This window comes from Bufo bufo, chromosome 3, assembly GCF_905171765.1.
Source record: "Bufo bufo chromosome 3, aBufBuf1.1, whole genome shotgun sequence".
Classification (NCBI taxonomy): Eukaryota; Metazoa; Chordata; class Amphibia; order Anura; family Bufonidae; genus Bufo; species Bufo bufo.
This window is the reverse complement of record NC_053391.1, coordinates 362,928,028-362,955,003: the sequence shown is the minus strand read 5'-3', so window position 1 is coordinate 362,955,003 and position 26,976 is coordinate 362,928,028. Positions and strand designations below refer to the sequence as shown.

At 44.8% G+C, this 26,976-nt stretch overlaps 1 protein-coding gene across 9 annotated transcripts in view; it reads left to right on the top strand.

Annotated features, from left to right (window-relative positions):
- The window catches only part of ADGRB2 (adhesion G protein-coupled receptor B2), a 491,592-nt gene that overhangs the window by 289,077 nt on the left and 175,539 nt on the right, over positions 1-26,976 (top strand). For all 9 annotated transcript variants that reach the window (XM_040424547.1, XM_040424546.1, XM_040424545.1 and 6 more), the window contains one exon: positions 13,179-13,343. In XM_040424547.1, the coding sequence (XP_040280481.1) occupies positions 13,179-13,343 (165 nt within the window). The remainder of the gene's footprint in view (positions 1-13,178; positions 13,344-26,976) is intronic.

Here is a 26,976-nt window from a genome sequence, read left to right as displayed (position 1 = left end):
GGTATTCTTGGATAGCTACTGCCTTAACGCGGCGTCCAGCGTTTTCTTTGGCATCTAAAGTCGCTTACCTCTCGATATTTTCCCCTACGTAGCTTCTTCAGATTTTTGTCGTTTGCAGCCTTACCCGGACAGGGCCTCGGCGTCCCACGTGGAGTCCGGTGATGCGCTTCGCCTAGATAAGAAGGTGCGGCTGTTTGCGCTGTCTCACCTAGTATCCCACACACGTGACCGGGATGTAGTTGAACCGGGAAAGAGGCCAGACCAGTGACGTAGTAAAGTCTCTGATTAAGTAAACTTTTGTGCTGGAGCGCTCCGATTTATTATTATTCGTTGTTAAGCTTAATATGATCCAGAATAATTCCACCGTTAATCGAGGTAATAGTAAGTCCCCAAACTTCCTCACATCAGTGAGTGGGGGACTGTTGATCAGTTCCTTATATATGGTATCCAATTAGGTAGTTTCTATTAGGTTGAATTCACCGTAATGCAGCACATAATAAAATTGCACTTGTTAGTTTACTGGTATCAGCTTTGCACCACATGCTCTCAGAAATGCGCACAAAAATAGGCATATTCTATTAGTGCCGGCGATGTGCGGTCCGCAAAATGCGGAACGCACATTGCCGTGTTTTGCGGATCCGTGGATCCGCAAAACAAGTTACGGACGTGTGAATGGAGCCTAAGTATCTCCCATATTGCAGTTTTTCTCCACAATACCAGCACACATTCTTCTGTACGGCATTGCCAGATAAGCACCCGTAATAATTGTCTCAAAATTGAATTCTTAGGTATGCCATCCATTGGACTTTTTGCCAGGAAGGTGTCTTGTCATTGTGGAAATGTGGCACAATTCTGCGCCTGCACCAAAATTCTACTGTATGATATTTGTACTTCTGCCCAGCTGTCAACTTTTTTTTTTATTGTTTAAAATTGTCTCGTATTTTTAAATGACTGTCGTTTTCCTGGCACATACTGTGTTCCCTGACTCCATTAACTTTTGGGCAGGCTGTCACATTCCGGAGGACCAGGGCAGAATGTCTTGAAAACAGGACAAGGGCAGATGCAGACCAGGGACCAAGAGAATACTTTATTAAACATATAATAAATGAACATGAGTGTTGATATGCAGATTAGCTAATAATGGTAGAACTACCACAGAATCAAGTGCACAGGCAGACCAGAGGCAAAACCCAGGAGGGCAAAGAGCCAGTGAGCCCGGTTCTTCACAGAGCCCCTGGTGGTGGGGATGAACTGGGCCAGGGGCTCACTGGTCGCACCTCCGGAAAGGTTCCGGTACACTTGGCCACTACATGCAACGAACAGGTACAGAAGATCAGGCAAGGCTATAACATCAACACCAACAACACCACTTTACCAGGCGACACCACACAGAAGGGCAGATGGCAAAACCCCCTGGGTCAGCAGCAAGGGGCTACACCCAGCAAGGCAAAAGACAGACTGACCACTAGCCCAATAGCTCACAGGGAGGGCACCTGTTAAGACACACCCAGGAACAGACCAGGGAAAGTTAACCCCATCAGAACCAGGATAAACAAGAAGCACAGAACAAATAATACAGACCACAATTCATACACAATGCCGCAGCCAGCACACATCGCAGATCCAACATACATGGGAACACCCACAGCCAGTACACAAAGCGCATGCAGCCAGCCTGCACGGCACCGGTGACAGGAACCACAGAGATATGGACGAGGAGTCACAAACACAGGCAACAGTTCACACACAACACAGCAGCCAGCACGCAGCCCCAAGCAACCAGCATACACAAGTGCCAGTCTGAAACCAGTACGCGAAAGAGCCTGCAGCCAGCCTTCACGGCAACACTCACAAGAACAGCACAGAGATGCAGACACAGGGAGTACACACATTCACAGGCATAATTCACACAAGACACTGCAGCCAGCACGCAGCCCCCAAGAAACCAGCATACACAGGAGTCAGCCTGCAGCCAGTACACGAGAGGGCATGCAACCAGCCTACACTGCCACAACTGTTACAGTGAACCGGACCGTAACACAGCCATATTTTGACAGTGGCTGAAACTGGCCCATTTTGCTCTTGCAGTACTGTCTTGTCCCCCCTTCAATGTCATCTTAGAGAGGGTTTTCAGTGCTGCATGTGGTGTCATCACACCCAAAATGAATCAGGCATAGATCCTTCAGCTGAGGCTAATGATTAGATCTGTGATTGCTGATGGTGGCTATTTATCACCGGCTCCATCACTCCACTGCTGCTGCCTGCCTGCCTATCATCATGTTCTGTTCCAATGTCTGCTGCCCCCACCACAGCGGCTGCTACTCCCCCCTCTAAATCCCTTAAGGCCACTTCCATTACTTCTACTGCCCCTACTATTACATCTACAAAGCCATCCCTACTACGATTACTACCACCAACTCAAAATGCCCACATCTTGCTGCCTTGTCTGTTCCATGCTGTGCTGCTACTGCTGCCACTACTATTGCTGCCTCTATTACCCCTACACTCCTTACCCTTTCCACATCCACAGAATACTACTGCTGCTCCCAAATAAAATTGCTAATTTTTCCAGGCTTGCCCTTATTAAGGCATAATTTTCCGATGCCTTGTCCCAACAATCCACAGTTTTTTCCCCGATAACACTGTGTGTGTTTAAACACCACCTGTCCCCGATAAGGGGCAATTTTTGGAGAGTTTCTAATATGAAAATTATAGCAAATGCGACAGCACAGTGTATTTTTAAACACGCTGTTTGTTAACACCATCAACCATGAATTTATCCATACCTATATATGTCAGTGTGCCTTTGATATTATATGCTATTGTTGTCATTATTTTAAGAACTTAACTGAGGGAGAGAAAGAGCAAACATTAGAGATAATGACCAGATATAAAAAGTCTGAGTCCTAGGTACAGTAACCTCAGAGTGTCATATAAAAATGTTCCGGCCAATTAGAGCATATACGATTGTCTGGATTTAATTCAGCCACAGATCAAATAAAAAAATTATAATCGACAAATCAGTCACAAAATGAATTTCAAGAAGCTTGATCATCTCTAAATTAGGGCAACCCCTCGTTCTACTAAGTAGAATATACACTACTCACAAAAAGTTATGGATATTTGTTTTGTGGGTGAAATTTCAGGATGAACCTAAAATGCACTCTAACCTTTACAGGTGAACTTAATGTGAACTTCTCTAAACTTTTGAACGCACATGTCCAACTGTTTAATGTTTCAGCACTTTTTGCACAACTTGCTGTTCTCTAACAAGGAGCTTAAGGGTAAAATTCACAGCAGGTGTTTGATCCATGAAATTAATAAATTTCCTGGTTCAGTTAGAATTGGTATTTAAACAGTCCTCCTCATTGTGCTGTTCACATTTTCACATCATGAGACCGTTCCCTTAAAATGTGACCTCCACAGCACCGTACCCCCTTAACTGTGACCTCCGCTGTTCCCTGCCCCCTTAACAGAGACTTTCACAGCATCCTCCCCTTTAACAGTGACCTCCACAGCATCCCACCCCCTTAACAGTGACCTCCACAGCGGCCCGCCCATTTAACAGTGACCTCCACAGTGGCCGCCCCTTTATTAGTGACCTCCACAGTAACCCATCTTCTTAACAGTGATTTCCACAACACTCCGCCCCTTTAACAGTGGCCTCTATAGCACTCTGTCCCTTAACACTGACCTACATAGCAGACTGTTCCCTTAACTGTGACCTCCACAGCACCCTGCCCCCTTAACTGTGACCTCCACAGCACAGCACTGCAAGCTTTTATTGGCTGATAAGGGTCATGTGATCGTGTGTATGGCAGTTGAGATATGAGGAGAAAGACCTGCAGACTTCTTTTGGCTAATGTAGGTTATTTAAAGATTAAAAGAATTTAATTTATTTAGTTTTGAGAAGAGACGTCTAAGGGGGGACATGATTAACCTATACAAATATATAAATGGGCCATACAAAAAATACGGTGAAAAGCTGTTCCATGTCAAATGCCTCCGACTGGAGAAGAAAAAGTTCAGTCTCCATAAGCGTCAAAGCTTCTTTACTGTAAGAACTGTGAATCTGTGGAATAGACTTCCTCAGGACGTGGTCACAGCAGGAACAGTGGACAGTTTTAAAAAGGATTTAGATGATTTCATAAAAGTAAAGAACATTAATGCTTATGAAAATGTGTAGAAATCTGAGTCTCCTTTCCTTATGGGATTCGCGACCCCACCTATCCCTTGGTTGAACTTGATGGACTTATGTCTTTTTTCAACTGTATCAACTATGTAACTATGTATATGTGATGGTGCCATATTTGCATTTTTTGGGAAAATCTCAGGAACGGTACGTGCTAGAGAGCTGAGACCCTCCCCGGACACCTGATGTACCTGTGTGCCAAATTTAGTGATTGTAAATGCAACGGTGCGGATTCCTTTAGCAGACATACATAAATGTATACACTCAGCTTTATATATTAGATATATAATTAATCTATAATGATTCTGAGTTACAGTCCGTATTGTATTCTAGAATTGTATTTACAATTCCCTGTTTAAGAGCCAACATTTTCCTGCTTTCCTTGCTGGCTTAGTGTCTTCTCAAAGCATGTAGTGATGATTTGTGTTCCAGAACGTAACGTCTTTACACCAGGCACAGTAGAAATGCCCTATAAAATTTTCAACTGCTTGTCGACTGTTTCCAGGGACAACCAGCATAACTGCGCAAGCCAAACAGATGCCATAATTATGGTTCAGTGGTAAATATGAAATGCAGTACACAGTTGCTAAACTTCTTATGTAGATTATATAAATTGTATAACGGTGTTCAGAACTGGATAAACTCTTAAAGGGGTTGTCCGGGTTCAGAGCTTAACCCGGACATACCTCCATTTTCACCCAGGTAGCCCCGCAGACTGCAAATGATGCTCCGATGCTCTCCTTTACCCTGCGCTAAATCGCGCAGAGCAAAGGCATTTTCAGGAGTTCCGGTGACGAACCGGGCTCTTCATGGGGCTGCCAGGAAGCCCGGTGACCTCACCGGTACTGATGGGCAGGCTTTAGCGCTGCCCTAGCCAGTAAAACAGCTAAGGCAGTGCTAAAACCCGCCCATCAGAGCCGGTGATGTCACCAAACACACTGCCGGGCGGAAGCCTCTGCCAGACAGTGTGTTATTGTAAACAAAAGAGCCCGTGCCCTGCGCGATCTAGCGCAGGGCAAGGGAGCGCATCGGAGCTTGAGATGCTCCGATGCTAACATCAGGTGGGTTGCCTGGGTGAAAATATGGGTATGTCCGGGTTCAGGTCTGAACCCGGACAACCCCTTTAAAACATAAACTTGTTGCCTACCCATTGCACATTAGATTATTACAAAAATGTCTGCAAGAGGTCAAATATAAGATTAAATTGAGACTAAAGAAAAGAAGATATCAAGAGGATTTTATATAGAAATTGCAGGAAAATGTAATGTAACCATGACTAATAAATATCTCTTCCATTCCCTACCTAAAAAGCTGACAAAGAGCCGGCACCAAACCCAAATATTCAGCTCTCGTTTGGATTGATTGTATAAAATGCATAAAAGGCAGAACTCTCTCTGGGTTATTGCATAGATTTTGCTCGCACAAGATGCTAGGACTGCTTGCTGTTAGGTCATCACATTGCACTTAAAGTGTGATTTACAAGTCAAATGCTAAACCAATGCAGAACTGCATCAACTGGCGAGTTTGAAATTATAGACTGACATGCTGCTATGACAGGAGTTAAGGAGAGTGAGTGACAGGGACCCACGAGATATAAAAATACTGTAGGTGCAAGGTGGTAATTGCCTAAGGTCATACAGCCTTGGTTAGTTTTAGCATTTAATAATGCAGAAATGAGCTGCTGACCTTTTGCCTGCTGATGGAACATGAAGGGGGTACATGTTCAGGTCAAATATCTCATTATATTGTATAAGTCATGTTGCATTCCTTAACCCACAAAACAAAAGGTCAGATGTTAACTTTTCGGTTGAGATACCGTAATAGCCGCCATGATCCTACTGTGGGAAAAGACTGTTATTTGCAAGCTTGCAGAATGTATGGATTTAATGCAGACATTCAGAAACCCATTTTTAATGAAGAACAGAAAACAAGAAGGAAACAGTATGTAGCCAGTATTACTGCCAGACTACATATGTAGGCATACTCCCCAACTGTGAAGAAAGCAAAGATTGAAAAATCCTGGCAATACAGTATATACATAAAGCCACACACACCTCAACCCAGCCTAATCCCAGTCCCTGTTATGCCCCACAAAAAGTGATGATGAGCCTCCACACAGTAAAGATGCCCAGTTAGTGCCCTCTGACAGCAAACCTCACCCCGAAGTCCCCATTCACAGTAATATTGCCCCGTTAGTCTCCACTACATAGTGAAGATGCCCCTAGTGATGGTCTCTTATGGTCCTCACACAGCATGATGCCCCCTTAGCGCCTTCCCACACAGTGTAATATCCCCTTAGTGCCTTTTCCTACAGTTTGATGCCACCTAAGTGCCCTCCACACTTAGGGGGTCATTTATTATACTGAAATACGCCTATATTAGTCATATTTCAGGCACAGATGGCGGCGCAACTAACCGGGCTAAGTAGCCTTCCCCCCCCCCGCCCCCCCCTCACGCCAGTGCTAAAATTGTGGGCGAGAAAGGGGATGGGCCGGTATGGGGCTTTATTAAGACCGGCTTCTAAAATGCCAATCTTGATAAATGTGCCCCTTAGTGCATCCAAATCTTTTCTAAATACAGAGCCCCCCAGGTGTAACTCATTCCCTAGCACAGCCTTATCAGACTGGTCCTTGCAGACTGCCATCCACTCTCCTTCAGGCCACCAGGTCACATGTCATGTCATGTGCAATGTAACCAGGAGGCACTGAGAGGACAAAGATGAAAGGACCCACTAACAGAGACAGGAGTCCACGATCCTCCAAAGCTATTCAGGCCTAGGAGCAGACCAATACCTGCCAGCAACAATGGAGATGTCTGACTGCCTGCAGTGTCCCCAGACCACCAATAGACCCCAGGGTTTGCTTCAGTCTGGTGGCTAGACGCAGCAGGTGCGATGATATAACTGCATCAAAATTTTGGTATAGTTTGTAAAAATTTCCAATTATTTTGCTTCTACAATTTCTATACAGACTTGTATCTCCATGTTAACAGGCAACAAACAAACCCTTTGGCAGAACTTTTAAACCTACACATTTTAACACTCAGCTAATGCTCAGTGAGGAACATTAAATTAAAGCACTGTGATGGAACAGGAGCTATGGCTGCACCATCACTTGTATTATACAGCTTGCACCCTGCTCTCACTGCCGGAAACAGAGGTCTGGTCCTAACTGCTGCATCTAAGTGACTATCCCTCTCTCACTCCATCTGCCCCCCTATGAAGGTTTAAAAAAATGGCGAAAAAATCAAGTTAAGGCCCCATGCACACGACCGTATTTTTTTGCAATATTACAATATTAGAAGCATCATACTTACCTGCTGGCTGCTGCGCTGTCTGTGTCCGGCCGGGAGCTCCTCCTACTGGTAAGTGACAGATCATTAAGCAATGCGCCGCACAGACCTGTCACTTACCAGTAGGAGGAGCTCCCGGCCGGACACAGACAGCGCAGCAGCCAGCAGGTAAGTATGATGCTTCTAATATTGTAATATTGCTAAGTAACCATGGCAACCAGGCCTGCAGTAGCGACCTGGTTGCCATGGTTACCGATCGGAGCCCCAGAGCGATTAAACTGGGACTCCGATCGGAATCTCCACTGCCACCAATGATCGGGGGGGAGGGGAGGCCGCACACTGGCCACCAATTATATTAATACAATAGAGGGGGGGCCGCACACTGGCCACCAATGATATTACAATAGGGGGGGGGCCGCACACTGGCCACCAAATGATATTAAAACTGGGGAGGGAGGGGGGTCTGCCCCCTGCTGCCTGGCAGCCCCTGATCTCTTATAGGGGGCTATGATATGCACAATTAACTCCTCAGGTGCAGCACCTGAGGGGTTAATTGTGCGGATGACAGCCCCCTGTAAGAGATCGGGTGCTGCCAGGCAGCAGGGGGCAGTCATGTACACAGTTTGTAGTATATTCTAACTAGAAGCGTCCCCATCACTATGGGAACGCCTCTGTGTTAGAATATACTGTCGGATATGAGTTTTCACGATCTTCGGATCCGTCTGTATGAAAGTAACCTACGGACACGGATCACGGACGCGGATGCCAATCTTGTGTGCATCCGTGTTCTTTCACGGACCCATTGACTTGAATGGGTCCGTGAACCGTTGTCCGTCCAAAAAATAGGACAGGTCATATTTTTTTGACGGACAGGAAACACGGATCACGGATGCGGCTGCAAAACGGTGCATTTTCCGATTTTTCCACGGACCCATTGAAAGTCAATGGGTCCGCGAAAAAAAAAAACGGAAAACGGAAAACGGCACAACGGCCACGGATGCACACAACGGTCGTGTGCATGAGGCCAAAAACAACTAAAAAATTGGCTTTTTTTATTACAGGCGCCCTTAGTTATGTAAAAAAAAAAAGTTTATAAAAAGACTTTAAAAACTATACAGAATTGTTATTACTGCATCCATAATTACTTGTACATTAACATAATCACAATATTTATCCTGTACAGTGAACATTGTAAAAATAAAAATTTAAGAATGCCAAACCAAAGTTGCTGTTTTTTGTTAATTCCATATCCATGTTCCAGTCCCTGTGTGATGTATACATCCGCTGCAGCATGGGTATATCCACATGCTCTGCTGCAGCCTATAACTGGCTTCAGCAGTGATATGGCCTCAGGCAGCACATCCCCACTGAAGCCAGTCTTGGGCTCCGGTGAAGCATGTGACCATGCCCATGCTGTTGCAGAACATGGTCATGCGGGAGGCAGCACAGAGGAACGGAGCTGCGGGGAGCAGGGAAGTATGAATCTTCTGTTTATAGAGGCAGGCTGGGGGCACTTACCAAAAAAAAAATCATTATTTACAGAAAACCCAGGTAATACTGTTACTTATAATAAATAAACTTTTACTGTATGAGTATTAAAAATTCAACTCTCTTTATGCAAACTCAACTTATACATGGGACCCCCCACACACATTGTACAAGTCATCGCACAGCTTTGTACAGTAGTCACATCGTGTCAGCTGTACAATATATGACCCCTTATGGTTAAAGAAATAGTGCCACTAAATGTCATTTTAATATAATTTAGCATAAAAACTAATTACTGTAATTTACTTTTTGACAAAAATGGTCCAGTTGTGAAAGATTCTTAACTTCATTATAATAGCGTCCTGGTGTTTAATCTGTGCAGTAATGTGCATGTCCACCTACTGAGGTGGTCGCACAGGCTCAGATCAGGGGTGTATATAAAAATACTTTGGCCCCATAGCAAGAATCTGAATTGGGTCTCTATGTCTGGATGCGCCAGATCCGGCACTACCGTGATTTTCATTGTTGTGCTCCTATAACAGAGCAGAACAGTGAACGTCACTAGTGCAGGTGGGAACAAAGCCTAATATGCTGCAGGACATTATATAAGTGAAAAGAGAACTACAAGTCTCATGAGGACCAGTTTAGGCCTGTTTCACACTGCTCCAGCTCTCTGGGTACAATGGGGCCGTCGGGCATTCCGGTAATCTCGAGCAATGCCGGATCCAGAGAGCTCCTGCATGTCGTTCTCTGCCGAAACAGTCTGCTGGGGACTACTGCCAGCAGTGTAAACAGGTGAAAATTAGTGGGCAGTACATGGAATGGTAAAAAAAGAAAGAAAGAGAGAACTACAACTTCCAGCATGTCTTGACTGTTATTATGGAACACAAGTTGACATTACAGGGAGAGGGTATAAGAGGAGAGAACTACAATTCCCAGCATGCCCAGACTGTTTTTGTAGGGCATCAGTGAACATTACATGAAGTGGGATACAGTAGAACAACTCCCAATATAAGGATGGTATGGGTTATCCCAGGACACCACTGACCTTTCCTCCAGACACACAGAAGTTTCTCCCCATGCAGTTTCACTACATCTTCCTCTCCAACACTGAGCTCCATCTCCCTGCCCTGGTCACATAAAGATGACATCATCACAGGTCCTTCAGCTGTAAAACTACTGACTCTGTATTGCTGCCCTGATCACATGCTGATGATATCATTGCAGGTCCTTCTGCACAGCTTTCTAGGTTTTCACACTTAGCTATACAAGTGTAATTGGGGTCGGGGCCCCCTTCCTCCATGGTACCTGTGTGGTCTGCCTCTATTAGGGGTCTTTCACACGAGCGGATGCTGTGCGGGTAATCCGCTGCATGAAAGACAGCCAAGCCCCACTCCGGACAGGAGAGACACGGAGCATTGACATGATTGATAATGCTCCGTGCCTCTCTGTGACCTTTTTACTACAAAATCACAGTGAGAAAAAGTTGTCACCGTGATTTTGTAGTAAAAAGATTACAGAGAGGTAAAGAGCATTATCAATCATGTTAATGCTCCGTGTTTCTGCTGTCCGGAGCGCGGCTTGGCACTCTTTCATGCAGCGGATTAGGCTACTTTCACACTGGCGTTTTGAATTACGTTTGTGAGATTCGTTTCAGGGCTCTCACAAACGGTTTAAAACGGATCCGTTCATCCCCAATGCATTCTGAATGGATAAGGATCCGTTCATCCCCAATGCATTCTGAATGGATAAGGATCCGTTCAGAATGCATCAGTTTGGCTCCGTTCCGCCTCAATTCCGCTCTGGAGGCGGACACCAAAACGCTGCTTGCAGCGTTTTGGTGTCCACCTGGCGATGCGGAGCCAAACGGATCCGTCCTGACTTACAATGTAAGTCAATGGGGACGGATCCGTTTTCACTGACACAATATGGTGCAATTGAAAACTGATCCGTCCCCCATTGACTTTCAATGTAAGTCAGGACGGATCCGTTTTGACTTAGACTTTTTTTTAAAGAATAATGCAAACGGATCCGTTTTGAACGGATACAAGCGTTTGCATTATAGGTGCGGATCTCTCTGTGCAGATACCAGACGGATCCGCACCTAACGCAGGTGTGAAAGTAGCCTTACCCACACGGCATCCGCTCATGTGAAAGAGCCTTTAGAGGTAAGCCACTGGCTCAGATCTATCCTACAACTGCCAACAGCCATATCTACTGTTAGATCTGTGAGAGCTACAGGTAGAGAGCTGTAGCAGAAGAACATGCCCCCTTAAAAAGACACCCCTTGAGCTGCCAGACTGAAAAGAGACTAGCAGAACAATTGGAGCATTGAATGGAGGGAGCTCAGGGTCCATGTGAGGTACAGGGCTGGTTCTGGTTTTGTTAGAAGCAGATGTACTGTAATATATCTTATTTTCATTTTTTACATCAGTCGTGGCATAACCCCTTTAATCCTACACAACCTCTATAGAGGAATCTCAAAGAAATGAAACCTATCCTGAAAGTCAGATGATGGATGTCCACCAGCAGTCACCCCACTTGTCCCAAGCCCTAGCTTTAAACTCATAATACTTTAAGAGGGACCACCTGCCAGCTCTCCTAACATTTTTGTTTTACAAAATACTTGTATAGGACATGAAATAGCCAATTGTGAGCATCTATTCAGAGAACTCTGTGCTGTGCCATTCCTCTGTTATACCTCCTGTACATTCATGACTAAATAGACTACTGGGTGTATCCGTTCCCCTTGTCAAAAGGGTAATTCCCTACATACTATAGTCTGACCTGGTCAGCACAGAATGAAACACCCACTTTTCAATTTATTTCTAAATGTCTAGTAGGAATAACAGTGGAACACTTTTTCATGGAAAATACAATTATTTGCTAAAACAGACAAGTCAGGAGAGCTCAGAGGTCATGGGATCATCAGAACAGCATATTTGACGTCTCCACTGGGTTTTCTAGAGAAACAAGCACTGCATGATAACTATGTCAGAGCCTATTGTCCTATCTGAATATCATGATATATTATTTTTAATGGTAGTCTTCAGTGTATTTCCAATTGCTGGATTGTGCTCAGAAACCTATTATCCAAAAATGAGCGCGATAAAAATAATGGTCTGTTTAATTGATAAATCGTTCGTCCCTGTGCTATGGGTGACTTGTAGACGGAGTTGCCCGGTAGATAGCATGAGAATTGACTCTTTAGTTTTCCTCAGCTCCTTGCGTCTAAAAGATGACCTGTCACACTGGTACACCCCATGTGTCCTGCATGCAGGCTCCCACACTCCCGTTATTTGTTTTCCGCTTTATTTTTGGCACCTGTATTATTCTCTAGATTGGCAGACAGGGGAAATACCTTTTTCAGGCTGGGAATGCGACATATAAATTGAACCTTCTCCCTGTCTTTATGCACCAAATCATTTGTAGAATATATGTGTTTCCCTATTTTTCTGGAGGGCCATGAGAATGAGCATGAACGGAGGAAAAGAATCTATTTATTCTACGGTTCGAACTTATTTATTCAGCATTTTTCTGGTCATGATTCCAACACAAAGTGGTCCCAGTCCTTCTGATTTATGAATCCACTTCTTCTATTCGGCTGGAGATTGATGAAGTCCAAAGACGCTTATGACAGAAGGCAAGGGAAAGGGAGCCTGATTATATGAATATTTATGTGCCTGCTAATGATGCCCTCATGTCAGAGCTTTGTGTGTTTTGTGTGTGTTTGTTTGTGTGTGTGCCTCCGCACACATTTCTATTCTCGGAGAATGAATGTATTCCACCCACATAAGGAGGGGATTTCGCCATTGTCTTATCCTTGGCACACTCTAAGCCGTTGCTGTGTAATTCTCCTATGGTACCCCAGACTGGCAATATGATTGGTGCGGGTTGTGTGTATTTTCGTCAGGCTGTTCAGACTATCTAGGTATTTAGGGAATGCAACGTAAGGGGGAAGGAATAAAGCAGATTGTCAGCCTCACTAATTAAGATAGACACGCCATAAAATCTACCTGTGACAAAATGTTGGCCTTAGCAAAATGCTTTATCACAGTGGCAGTTAGCGGAATAATACAGAAAAAGGGATTAAACCGTGTACCTTATTATTAATCTGCAAATGTCACTCTTTGACAAAGATAGGATTATGCTTGTTAGGTGCGTCACTCTGCCAAGTGTTAACCCTGGATTCTCTTTGTTGTTTCAGGTGATCCTGCTGCTGAAGGATGGTCACAGTGGGGAGTTTGCTCAACGACGTGTGGTCAAGGCACTCAAGTACGCACACGCTCCTGTGTGTCATCTCCATATGGAACGTTGTGCAGTGGTCCACTGAGGGAGACACGGAATTGCAACAACACAGCTACTTGCCCTGGTATACACAGCTCTTTAACCTTTTACAAAATACATGCAATTTTATTATTATTTATTATTAAAGCGCCATTCATTCCATAGCGCTGTACATATGAGAAGAGGTATACATACATAATACAGACAATTGCACTAATCATAAACAAAGTTACAAACTGGTACAGAAGGAGAGAGGGCCCTGCCCGTGAGGGCTTACAATCTACATGGTATGGGAGAAGGACACAGTAGGTGCGGGTGAAGTTGGTCATGGTGGTATAGAGGCAGCAGGGTCACTGGTTGTAGGCTTGTCTGAAGAGGTGGGTTTTCAGGTTTCTTTTGAAGGATTCCACTGTAGGTGAGTGTCAGATATGTTGGGGTAGCGAGTTCCAGAGTATGGGGAATGCACGGGAGAAATCTTGGAGGCGATTGTGGGAAGAGGTAATAGGAGGAGAGGAGAGAAGGAGGTCTTGTGAGGATCGGAGAGTGCGTGTGGGGATGTATCGGGAAAGTAGCTCAGAGATGTAGAGAGGGGACAGGTTATGGACGGCCTTGTATGTATTTGTTAGTACTTTGAAGTGAATTCGCTGGGCAATGGGGAGCCAGTGAAGGGATTGGCAGAGGGGAGAGGCAGAGGAGTAATAGGGTGAGAGTTGACTTAGTCGGGCAGCAGAGTTGAGGATAGATTGGAGGGGTGCGAGAGTGCTAGATGGAAGGCCACAGAGGAGAGTGTTGCAGTAGTCTAGGCGGGAGATGATGAGGGCATGTACAAGCATTTTCGCAGATTCAAAGTTAAGGAAAGCGCGTATGTGGGAGATGTTTTTGAGTTTGAGGCGGCAGGTGGTGGAAAGGGCTTGGATGTGCGGTCGGAAGGAAAGGGCAGAATCCAAGGTCACTCCAAGGCAGCGGACTTGGTTAACCGGAGATAGTGTGCAGCCATTGATCATGATAGATAGGTCTGTTGGGGCGGGTTGAGCAAGATGGGGGAAAGACGATGAATACTGTTTTATCCATGTTAAGTTTTAGAAAGCGAAAGGTGAAGAAGGATGATATAGAAGATAGACATTGTGGGATTCTTGATAGTAAGGTGGTGATGTCTGTACCAGAGAGGTAGATTTGTGTGTCATCAGCATAAGCCATGGGACTCTATGAGCTGTCCCAGGCCAAAAGTGTAGATAGAGAAGAGCAGGGGTCCTAGGACAGAGCCTTGCGGGACACCAACAGAGAGGGAATGAGACGAGGAGGTGGTGCGGGAGTGGGAGACACAAAATGTCCTTTCTTTGAAGTATGATGTGATCCAGGAGAGGGCCAGGTCAATGATGCCAAGAGATGAGAGAGTTTGCAACAGAAGGGAGTGTTCAACAGTGTCGAAGGCAGAGGACAGGTCAAGGAGAAGGAGGACAGAGTATTGTTTCTTGGTTTTGGCTGTTAGTAGGTCATTGGTGACTTTGGTAAGGGCAGTCTCAGTCAAGTGATGGGGTCGGAAGCCAGATTGTAGGCGGTCAAAGAGGGAGTAGGAGGAGAGGTGAGAGGACAGTTCTGAATGGACATATTGTTCAAGTAGCTTTGAGGCATACGGAAGAAGTGATATGGGGCGATAACTGGACAAAGCAGATGGGTCAAGTGAAGGCTTTTTGAGGATGGGTGTAATGGTAGCATGTTTAAAAGCAGAGGGGAAGACACCAGAGGTTAGTGATAGGTAAAGAGATGAGTTAAGGCTGGGATAAACACTGTGGTGAGGTTAGGGATGAGGTGGGATGGGATTGGGTCAAGTGCACAGGTGGTCAGATGAGATCTGGAGAGTAGAGTGGAGAGTTTTTCTTCTGTAATGGTGGAGAAGCGGGTTTTGGGAGACGAGGACCGAGCAGTTGTGTAGAGGGTCCGTGGGGACTGTGTACTTAAGCTTTCTCTGATGTTGACTATCTTTTGTTTGAAGTATTTGGCAAAGTCCTCAGCTGAGATTAGAGGAGAGGGTGGGGGCGCTGGAGGACGGAGAAGTTGTTAAAAAGTTGTTTAGGGCTGTGAGCCAGGGAGATGAGAAGTAGGCCTGTTTTGCATCAGCGAGTGAGGATTTGAATATGAAGATGGATTGCTTGTATGCGGTGAAATGATCTTTAGAATGGGATTTCTTCCATCGCCGTTCAGCAGCCCTGGAAGCTTGTCTGAGTTTTTTGGTCAGGTTGGTGTGCCAGGGTTGTCGGTTAATTTTTCGGGTTTTGTTGTGTGTGAGGGGGTCAACAGTGTCCAGAGCTGTACTTATTGTGGTGTTATATAGGGTGGTGGCAGCATCTGGAGGTCTTGCCATATGCTATAACGCTGGGGCAACATGGCCACAATACCAGTGGATGGTGTAAAGCGTGAAGTGAGGATATAAATATATATATATATATATATATATATATATATATACACAAATATACAAAAAAGAAAAAAGAGAGGCAGCACCGACTTAAATGGGGACAAGCTTACCCAATATATAAACTGTAGAAGCGAGCAGCACTCCAACACATAATAAAGTGAAAAAAAAGAACGTTTATTCGCCCATATGGTGTTGCGATGTTTCGGCTCTATACCAGAGCCTTTCTCAAGGCTTGAGAAAGGCTCTGGTATAGAGCCGAAACATCGCAACACCATATGGGTGAATAAACTTTCTTTTTTTCACTTTATTATGTGTTGGAGTGCTGCTCGCTTCTACAGTTTATATATATATATATATATTGTAGGGATCTGTACTCGCAGTAGGGTTGACAATGACAGATTTTCACAGAGACAACAGTTTCAAAGTCCAAACCGTGCTTTATTTGGTCACTTCAGCATAACAGATTAGCATCCAAGTTATTGCATCACTCAGAGTTACAGCACTAGCATAGCATAACATAACATAAAACAAAATAAATACCTGCCCGTCTGGGCTCTACCTAATACACAGGCGGTTCCTGTCTCACCTATAGAGTCCTGTTCATACCAGGGAAGGTCAGGCTTCACACAGTCTCACAGGCAGCCAGTCACCAAGCTCTAACCACACAGGTCAGCCCTCCAGGCTTCATTCCCCCAGACTGATATTCTGAGGTCTGCTTTATACCCCAGAGATGATCCCAGCAGGTCTCACCTGGGATCACCTCGGGCTGGGGGAAAACCTTTAATGGAGGGGTGTGGACTGGGAAATTCCACTAGCAAACCTATCTCCCAGTCCAAAGAAATCCATCCCATTTAAACTAAAAAAGAGCTCCAGCAAACTATGCTCTGCTGAAGCAAATGCCTCTTTCTGGATTTCTGCTATCTCACCCAGCTAAGGAACCTGGGTGATATTCCAAATAAATGTAACGCAGCACTCCTTAGATAAAAAGTGAAAAAATACAAAATGTATTCAACACATGTTGATACAGGCAACCATTCAGCTCTCTCACAGAGCCAATTATCAAGCCATTAGACTTGGCTTGATAATGGCTCTGTGAGAGAGCTGAAACGTTGCCTGTATAAACATGTGTTGAATAAATTTTTTCACTTTTTATCTAAGGAGTGCTGCGTTACATTTATTTGGATTGTGTTTGGACCCCAGGACCCAGGGGAAAAACGCTGGCACCTGAATCATTTGCATCACTTGAAGTTATAGGAGTGCTGCCCTGCCATCTTTTGGATATATATATATATATATATATATATATATACAGTACATACTAAAAACAAGCTAAAGGACTTTTCCACAGTGATTTTTTTTAGAATGGGTCAGAAAGTGTTAAAAAAATAAATAAAATTATTACTCACCTCCACTGATCCTTGATCACTGTGAAGTCGGGCACCACCACCTACGATTATCTTGATGATGCAGCAACCACACGTAAAACAAACGTATATCTAAAAACGAGAAGTGTGGAAAAGGACAAGGGCACACCGAAATGTATACAAAAGCTTTATTTCACATGAAAAAAAAACAGAACAATTAAAATTTTACATACATAACGTAAGCCAACATCTCTTCACCTCAACCCCAGTACTATGCAAAAGGAACCCCTCAGCAATAAACATCAAATACACAGAGAATGAAACAGGGAACACACTACAAACAAACATGAAACATAAGTTTCACTCCAAAGGTGTTTAGTGCCTGATAAAGTACAGAGAAACCATAGAACTGCAACAGCAGGGGGAGGCTGGAGGGGGTGGAGCAGAATTCACTGACGCCATGACACTGCTATTCGGACACTGTTCTGGTCGTACTTCTCTCCTGTTCCTGATTCTGTTTCCGCAGGTGTGGAATGGTGGAAAGACTAACACATTTACTTTCCATTTTCTTTTCCTTTTCTTGCACATTTTCTCTTCAATAGAAAAATAATGAGTATGTTATACTATTCCCATTGTAAAGGGGGAATATTAATCACTAATATTTATGCAAATATCAGTAATTAATATTCATAAATGGGAGGAGCCGTCTATCGATGACTCCGCCCATTTATACCTTTATATATTATTAATAATATACTTTCGCTATGCTTTACACTAATCACTACGCTAGCTGCAAGCACCTTACTAACTCGCTATCGCTAACAAGTACACGCTACACAAAGGGTATAAATATAACAGTATTTATTAAAACACTACGCATGCAATACACTAACAATACAGACAATCCTAAACTACACTACACGTTCCCAAATTCCACCCATTAACAGTTCACACATACAAGTAATATACAATATTTGGCTACAGGAACAATGTTTGAGTTATGTCCTGAGCCTCCTGCTCCGGATAGTTCTGTAAAGTTCTGTCTGGTTCTGGTGTATTTGGTCAATAAGTCCCTTGACCCTCCGATATGACTATGACCAGAACCAGAAGAAGTTTCACTGGGTGAAACAAGTGATAGTAGCTCTTCCACCCGAACGTCTCCAAGTCTTCTTCCAGAGTCTGAGATAACGCTCCCGCTGGATTGTGGCACAGTCTTCCATCTCTAGAACACCTCTAGGCAGAGGTTGCTTAGTTGCCAAAATCCAGTGGGATCCTCTGGAGCCTCACAAGAGAGTCAGGGGGAATAGCTGGCCTCTTCTGTGGCATCTCCTGGGTTTTTCTTCCGCTCCATATAAAACCACACCTATGGCAGAAGAAAATACCAGGCGCTCCCGGGGGAATTTCTCCCCTAACAGTGCAATTAAATGTGAAAATTCCCAGCACCAATACCTTTGACCCATGGGTAGAGAAAGGTATTGGGCTGCCCTTTATCTCACATGACCCCTCGTTATCCCAACACTGGTGTCTGAACACCCTACCTTCAGAGGATAGCGTCCTCTGCTGCACATCCCTCTGCACCAACAGATAAGGATGGCCACCCTACTAGGTTAGGATAACTGGAGTTCTATGGACAAAGCACCATCTTGTTATTGATGGCACCACATCCCTGTCCACTCATGTGTACCCAGGCTGATTTCCCCCTGTGATCCCATCCTGTGGAGGCCCGCAGAACCAATGGCATAGTCATGCCCTGGCTCCCCTCGACCCCACAACACAAGAACACAGTCCACACTCTGCTGCCAAACACTCTGCGTCCAATCCCTATCAGAGCTGTGCTACCTGCTCGGACTAGAATTAAGTGCACAGCACAACATTACACCAATGTTGTCTGTCCGCCCCAGTCCCCAGCGCAACACAGCCCTATCGAAAACCTTGAGCACAACAGTGTTACCCGTATTGATCCGAGACCCTGGCTGCCCAGAATAATATCACATCATCCTTTGTGTGCTGCATGGAGAAGGTCCTTATGCCTTCTCCCGACCAGCAGGATTTCCCGTGTGATATTATCTGCTCGCGAACCTATACGTTCTCGATCCACAGTATAACACTGTTCCACTCCAAGGGGACACAGAATGAAACAAAGACAGCAGACGGGACTTACAACACTACATAAATCAGCATGGTAGAACACCTCCGTAGACAAGGACTACCACCATCAACATCAAGAAAAACTTACAAACAGATAACAAAAACACACAACATGGACATACACAGGGAACAAACGATGTAACAAATAGTACAGGGGTGTCAAATGTTGCCTAGCCTAGCTTGGCCACTCTGACCCCTCAGCAGCTGGTGATGCTGCCGAGAGGTAACCCCGTTATGGCCAGGCTGACTAGACCCCACTGCACAACTTGTTACCTGGCTGATACTGTTGGACACATTGCAATTACTTACACAAGGGCAATTCCTTGCAATGTGTCCTTTGTTCCCACACCTGAAACACGTGACTTGGTTTCCTGTCCTGTGTGTTATGTTCCTATCTGTTTTGCAGTGTCTCGCTATGTGACCTAGGCCACCACATGCAAAACATCTGTAGTTTGCTCTGCATGGCCCAGGTCCATCTACACTGCAGCCGTGCTCCCTTCTCCTGAATTGTTCCATCCTCAGGGACGCACTCTTCACGACAGTTCTTTTTCCCAAAGTCAGGGAAAAATCTCTGTTAGTCTGGACCGGCTTGACCTGATGATTAGACCGGTCACAGACTACTCTCCCCCCTTGTGGCCCTGCACAGGGCAACATTTTGGGAGATTCCGACCCTGGCTTTACGGAAAAAGAAAGGGCCGGCACCAACTTGGTGATAACCTGTTGCATGCCAGACATCAGCGCCACTTCCTTTGGCTTACAGATGCTAGCCTCAAACGTATGAACGAGTTTGGCCAGCATCCAAAGCCGTTTGGTGGCCTTGTTCAAAACCGTCCGTTTGTTAACACATAGCTTGTCGTAACTACAAGCCTGTGCTAACAAATCGGACCACAGCATTTCTGCTGACTTGTATGTAGTGGGGAGGATGGGGTTAAATGTGCTGTGTTTGGCTAAGTGTTGGAGTGTGGAGAAGTTCATACACACATTTTTCTGAGCCTCCATCTTCTTGTTGGTGCTGTACTTTCCCGTCCCTTGCAGCTGCTTGAAAGAAGTCCTTTTCTTCCGGATCGCTTCTTCCCGACCAGCTGGACTTTTATGTACCTCCATCGAAGATGGATCTCTTTCCGTGACGTATCCTTCTTCTCTTACCCCAGCGACGGTGACCGTGTAAAGCAAATACAAAAATATTAATACACAGATAGATTATAGATTCTCTGCAAAAGATTTTGTTTTATTTCTGGTACTCTAAGGGAAGTATCGCTTCTCCTGTACGAATTATCGGGTCCTAGACGCTCAGACACTCCGCTGACCGCGTCTCTCCTGCCCGCTAATTCACAGTACCAGCGACCCTCAGCCTTAAGACCAAAAACAAACGCAAAATCCACGCAGTGGGCCTGGCTCGCCAATGTAAAGGGGGAATATTAATCACCAATATTTATGCAAATATCAGTAATTAATATTCATAAATGGGAGGAGCCGTCTATCGATGACTCCGCCCATTTATATATTATTAATAATATACTTTCGCTATACTTTACACTAATCACTACGCTAGCTGCAAGCGCCTTACTAACTCGCTACCGCTAACAAGTACACGCTACACAAAGGGTATAAATATAACGGTATTTATTAAAACACTACGCACGCAATACACTAACAATACAGCACTAAATATACAATCCTAAACTACACTACACGTTCCCAAATTCCACCCATTAACTAACTATACAGTTCACACATACAAGTAATATTAACAACCCACCCATCTAGTCCTATACTATCCCTATGGGGTACGCCGAGGGTTAACGGTGGCCTTACAGGGGTGTAAGCCGACCACAAACACAAAGGGTTAACAATGGGGATAATATCAGAACTGTACAGCAATGCAAGGGTTAAATACCATGCAAGTGTACAGTGAGGGGGGGGGGGGGGGGGTGTGGCAGGGTTTAAGCAGGGGTTACCACCAGGGGTTAATCAGGGTAGGGAAAGGGTATATCAGGGGTTTCAGGGGCAAGGGTCAAATCATGGGCCAGGGTGTACAGTAGGACCAGGGTGCCCAGTACCAGGGACACAAACAAGGCAAGGGTTAATCAGGGCCCAGGGTGCACATAATCAGGGCCCAGGGTGCACATAATCAGGGCCCAGGGTGCACATCAGGGACACAAACAAGGCAAGGGTTAATGCCTTGCAAGTATAAGGGGATTCAGCAATGCAGGGGGTTAATACCCTACAAGTGTACAGTGAGGCCCAGGGGTTATTCAGGGGAGTAGGGGTTTGGATAACCAGGGGGGGAAATAGGGGTTAACCAGGGGGGGGTCACTTACAACAATACAAGTCTAATTATACGCTATATCTATATATATTTATAGATCAATCGTTATAAATATATATATATATATATATATATATATATATAGACGCACACACCACAATACAGACCTCACTACACTAGACAATTCCCAATTCCCCCCCTCCTCCTTCTTCAACAGGAGGGTGATGACATCATCGTGGGGTCGTGTGACGGAATGCTAGAACTGAAACAAAGGACTTCCTGCACAAGCTGTAAGCCCCCAGCTGCTACATAACATCACACACTCCCACGTCATAAACGAACCAGGCTGATCAATATATATATATATACACATATACATACTACCCAACCTGGGGGCACTTAGGTATATACATCCATATAGATGTTTGGGGCACATCTACATGCATGTCCATATACACAATATCATAAATGGGCAGTTATAAGCCCGCATATATATATATATATATATACCTGGGGAAGAGCCATGGCAGATACACATATAGATGTATGCACTGCATACACACATTCCCATATATATATACATACAGGGAGTGCAGAATTATTAGGCAAGTTGTATTTTTGAGGATTAATTTTATTATTGAACAACAACCATGTTCTCAATGAACCCAAAAAACTCATTAATATCAAAGCTGAATATTTTTGGAAGTAGTTTTTAGTTTGTTTTTAGTTTTAGCTATTTTAGGGGGATATCTGTGTGTGCAGGTGACTATTACTGTGCATAATTATTAGGCAACTTAACAAAAAACAAATATATACCCATTTCAATTATTTTTTTTTACCAGTGAAACCAATATAACATCTCAACATTCACAAATATACATTTCTGACATTCAAAAACAAAACAAAAACAAATCAGTGACCAATATAGCCACCTTTCTTTGCAAGGACACTCAAAAGCCTGCCATCCATGGATTCTGTCAGTGTTTTGATCTGTTCACCATAAACATTGCGTGCAGCAGCAACCACAGCCTCCCAGACACTGTTGAGAGAGGTGTACTGTTTTCCCTCCTTGTAAATCTCACATTTGATGATGGACCACAGGTTCTCAATGGGGTTCAGATCAAGTGAACAAGGAGGCCATGTCATTAGATTTTCTTCTTTTATACCCTTTCTTGCCAGCCACGCTGTGGAGTACTTGGACGCGTGTGATGGAGCATTGTCCTGCATGAAAATCATGTTTTTCTTGAAGGATGCAGACTTCTTCCTGTACCACTGCTTGAAGAAGGTGTCTTCCAGAAACTGGCAGTAGGACTGGGAGTTGAGCTTGACTCCATCCTCAACCCGAAAAGGCCCCACAAGCTCATCTTTGATGATACCAGCCCAAACCAGTACTCCACCTCCACCTTGCTGGCGTCTGAGTCGGACTGGAGCTCTCTGCCCTTTACCAATCCAGCCACGGGCCCATCCATCTGGCCCATCAAGACTCACTCTCATTTCATCAGTCCATAAAACCTTAGAAAAATCAGTCTTGAGATATTTCTTGGCCCAGTCTTGACGTTTCAGCTTGTGTGTCTTGTTCAGTGGTGGTCGTCTTTCAGCCTTTCTTACCTTGGCCATGTCTCTGAGTATTGCACACCTTGTGCTTTTGGGCACTCCAGTGATGTTGCAGCTCTGAAATATGGCCAAACTGGTGGCAAGTGGCATCTTGGCAGCTGCACGCTTGACTTTTCTCAGTTCATGGGCAGTTATTTTGCGCTTTGGTTTTTCCACACGCTTCTTGCGACCCTGTTGACTATTTTGAATGAAACGCTTGATTGTTCGATGATCACGCTTCAGAAGCTTTGCAATTTTAAGAGTGCTGCATCCCTCTGCAAGATATCTCACTATTTTAGACTTTTCTGAGCCTGTCAAGTCCTTCTTTTGACCCATTTTGCCAAAGGAAAGGAAGTTGCCTAATAATTATGCACACCTGATATAGGGTGTTGATGTCATTAGACCACACCCCTTCTCATTACAGAGATGCACATCACCTAATATGCTTAATTGGTAGTAGGCTTTCGAGCCTATACAGCTTGGAGTAAGACAACATGCATAAAGAGGATGATGTGGTCAAAATACTCATTTGCCTAATAATTCTGCACGCAGTGTATATCTACATGAGAGGGACAGGAAATATATACTAACTATAAGGGGACACATATAAGGGGGGCACAGATCATATAAGGGGGCACAGATCAAGCAGGGACCACATATTTCCCACAGGGCCCAACATGAGCCCCTGTGGGCCACTAAGGGCAGATGTGCGCAGATGCTTGGCACATCCGCGCACATCATCCTATGAAGTGACCATTAATGCATGCATATATATCATACATGCATGCACGTGTTTGCATGCATATATGTATATATATGCATGCGTCTCAACCCTTCCTCAACACCCATCATTAGAATATTCAGTCTTAAAAAGGACCTGTCACCATACCTGACTTGGCTGTTTTAGAAAATAAGTATATTCCCCATGAAATTATTCTGTCTGTGTTGTGTTATTCCTCTGTAATTCCTAATAGAGGTTTATGACTAAATTGAAAACTGTGTATTACCAGTTGGGGGTCCCCCCACCCCTTCTTCCCTGGACTATATCTCACAATATCCAATCACTTTCAGACTTTGTAGAAACACACACCTTGACAAAGAAAATGGTAACACCCAGTTGTCAATTTATACGGAAATAAAGAAGGAGTAACAGAGGAATGGCACAAAGCAGAGTTTTAGGAAGAAACACTACAGAATTATTCCATGGAGAATACAAGAAGCTCATTTATGAACTGATATACGCCACTTTTGTAGTGTACAGTATATCAGTTGTAGATTTTGTCGCGTGCCATTTTGTGGCAAAATCGGCAACTTTTCCCAGCCACTTTTACAACAAATCAAGAAAAGGGGACATGGTGTGGGCGGGCGACAGACCTGTCTCATTCATCATTTTCTGTGCCGGTTTTTGCCATAGAAAATGGCTTAAATCTACGCCAGCAAGGGAGCTGGTGTAGAGTTAAAGCTGTCGCACATCCTGCTGGACGGAGCGCCAAAGTTATGAAGAGGCCTGCGCCTTCACATAACTTTGGCGCTTCTAGCAGTACATACACACATAAAGGGGTTGTCTGGGTATTTACTATTGATGACCTATCCTCAGGCAAGTTAATCAACATTAGAGAGGCAGGTGTCCAGCACCCGGCACCCCCGCCGATCAGCTGTATAAGGAAACGGCGCGTGTAGTGCTCATGTTCCATCTCCCTTCTCTCTTCCTGTCGGCTTCTGCTGTCTATGGCAAAGACAGTAGTGGTTAACTGGAAGATAGAAGGAGACGGCATGTGAGTACTGCGCGCACCGTCTCCTCATTCAGGTGATTGGCGGGGGTGCCGGGTGCTGGACACCTGCCTCTCTGATATTGATGACCTATCCTGAGGGTAGGTCATCAATAGTAAAAGCCCGAACAACCCCTTTAAGACCTGTGTGGAAAATGCCGGTCTTAATAAATGAGCCCGGTTATTGCTAAAACAGATATATCAGGAGAGATGAATCAAATGCCCAGAACAGAAGTGCATGAAAATTTTAGGACTAGTAAATTTGCTGTCACATTATAATACTAAAAGGATTTGCAATTTACTGTATGACTGGCAACATGAGCCAGAATCCCGCATCATCAGAGGTGGTTATCACTGCCATTTGTTATTAGCTAGCAGAAATAAAATAAGCTTAAATAGATGGTAAATAGCTGGTGGCGAAGAGGTGATTGAGGCAAAGGATAGTTCCTCCATCACCTTCCCAGCCATGTACGAGACCTATGACTGTCTATGCACAAGTGATACAGATTTATCTATAACACAGGTAAAAATGATGGAAAGGTGGGTCAGATACATCCGTACTGTATATGAGAAGGGAGGAGGGAAAATATGGTTATCTGGAGACAGGGGTTCACCTAGCCTTTCTACTGCATGAGGCAAAAACAGCGAAACCCACCCCCCCACCCCCATGCCAAATTCTAAACCTAGCATCTTCCCTCCTTACATTATATACAGTGCTACAAAACATGCAGGGTAATACAGCGCCACATACCTCTTACATCCAGTGATGTCTCCTCTGATGTAGACGTTCTCTTTCCTCATCTTCTCCTTTGAGACCAGACCATCATGATGATTTCTTTAAAGGGAGTCTGTCACCAACCTGACCGGTTTTAAACCGATCACATAGTTCAGTGGGACACAAAGACATGACACAGATGTTACCTTTGTTTAATTTTTCAGATCATCCAAATCGCCCAAAAAGTCATTTTTATGATATGCTAATGAGCCGTCGCAAGTGCCCAGGGGCGGAGAGTTTGCAGAAAGTGCCCAAGTTCCCCCGCCTCACTCGCGCCTAACTCCGCCCCTCAGTAAGCTCAGGCCAGCCATGTGGCTCTGTGACATCATATTTCCCTATAGGCCATTCGTGCATCGCATGTGCCTCTTCCCACTGTGGGCAGAACACTGCGCATGCCCGGGCCCGGCAGCGATGCGCGAACGGCTTATAGGGATATATGAAATCACAGAGCCACAGGGCTGGCCGGAGTTTACTGAGGGGCGGAGTTAGGCGCGAGTGAGGCGGGGGAACTTGGGCACTTTCAGCAAGCTCTCCCCCCCTGGGCACTTGCGACGGCTCATTAGCATATCATAAAAAACGACTTTTTGGGCGATTTGGATGATCTGAAAAATTAAACAAATGTAACATCTGTGTCATGTCTTTGTGTCCCACTGAACTATGTAATCGGTTTAAAACCAGTCAGGTTGGTGACAGACTCCCTTTAAGCCATGTCTCATCTCTGCAGAGATTGACAGACATCTTAGTTTCCTATTTTTCCATCATCCTCTCACCTTCTGAACATCCCATCCTGTCACCCCCAGTACTGTGCCCACTGTGCTCCCCAATACTATACTGCAGAAAAAGAAACAGCATATAAATGCCCCTTATAATGTGTGCCAGTACAAAATAATGTCCCCATAATGTGTGCCAGTACAAAATAATGTCCTATAATGTGTGCCAGTTCAAAATAAATACCCCATAATACAAAAAATACCTCCTCTGTCCTCCCAATAGAACCAGTTTCCCCATAGTGCCCCATAACATGTGCCAATGCCCCTACTGTGTGGCAGTACATAAAATACCCCCTCTTAGTGACCCCAGTATAGCCAATGTCCCCATAGTGCCCCCATAACTTGTGCCAATGCCCTTACTGTGTCCCAGTACATAAAATATCCCCTCTTAGTGGCCCCACTATAGCTAATGTCCCCATAGTGCCCCTGTCACGACTGTGACTGATCCAGACAGGTCTGGGAGGAGAAGGTCGCAGCGACTTGCTACTCGCGATAGCTTGTGAGTTTGCTCCGTGGTTCAGGGTATGTCATCTGGGTTTTGCCTTGTGAACCTTTTTGTCCTGACTGGGAGTTTGTAGGCATCCTTCTCAGGTGAGTCCTGTCTGCCACTCCCA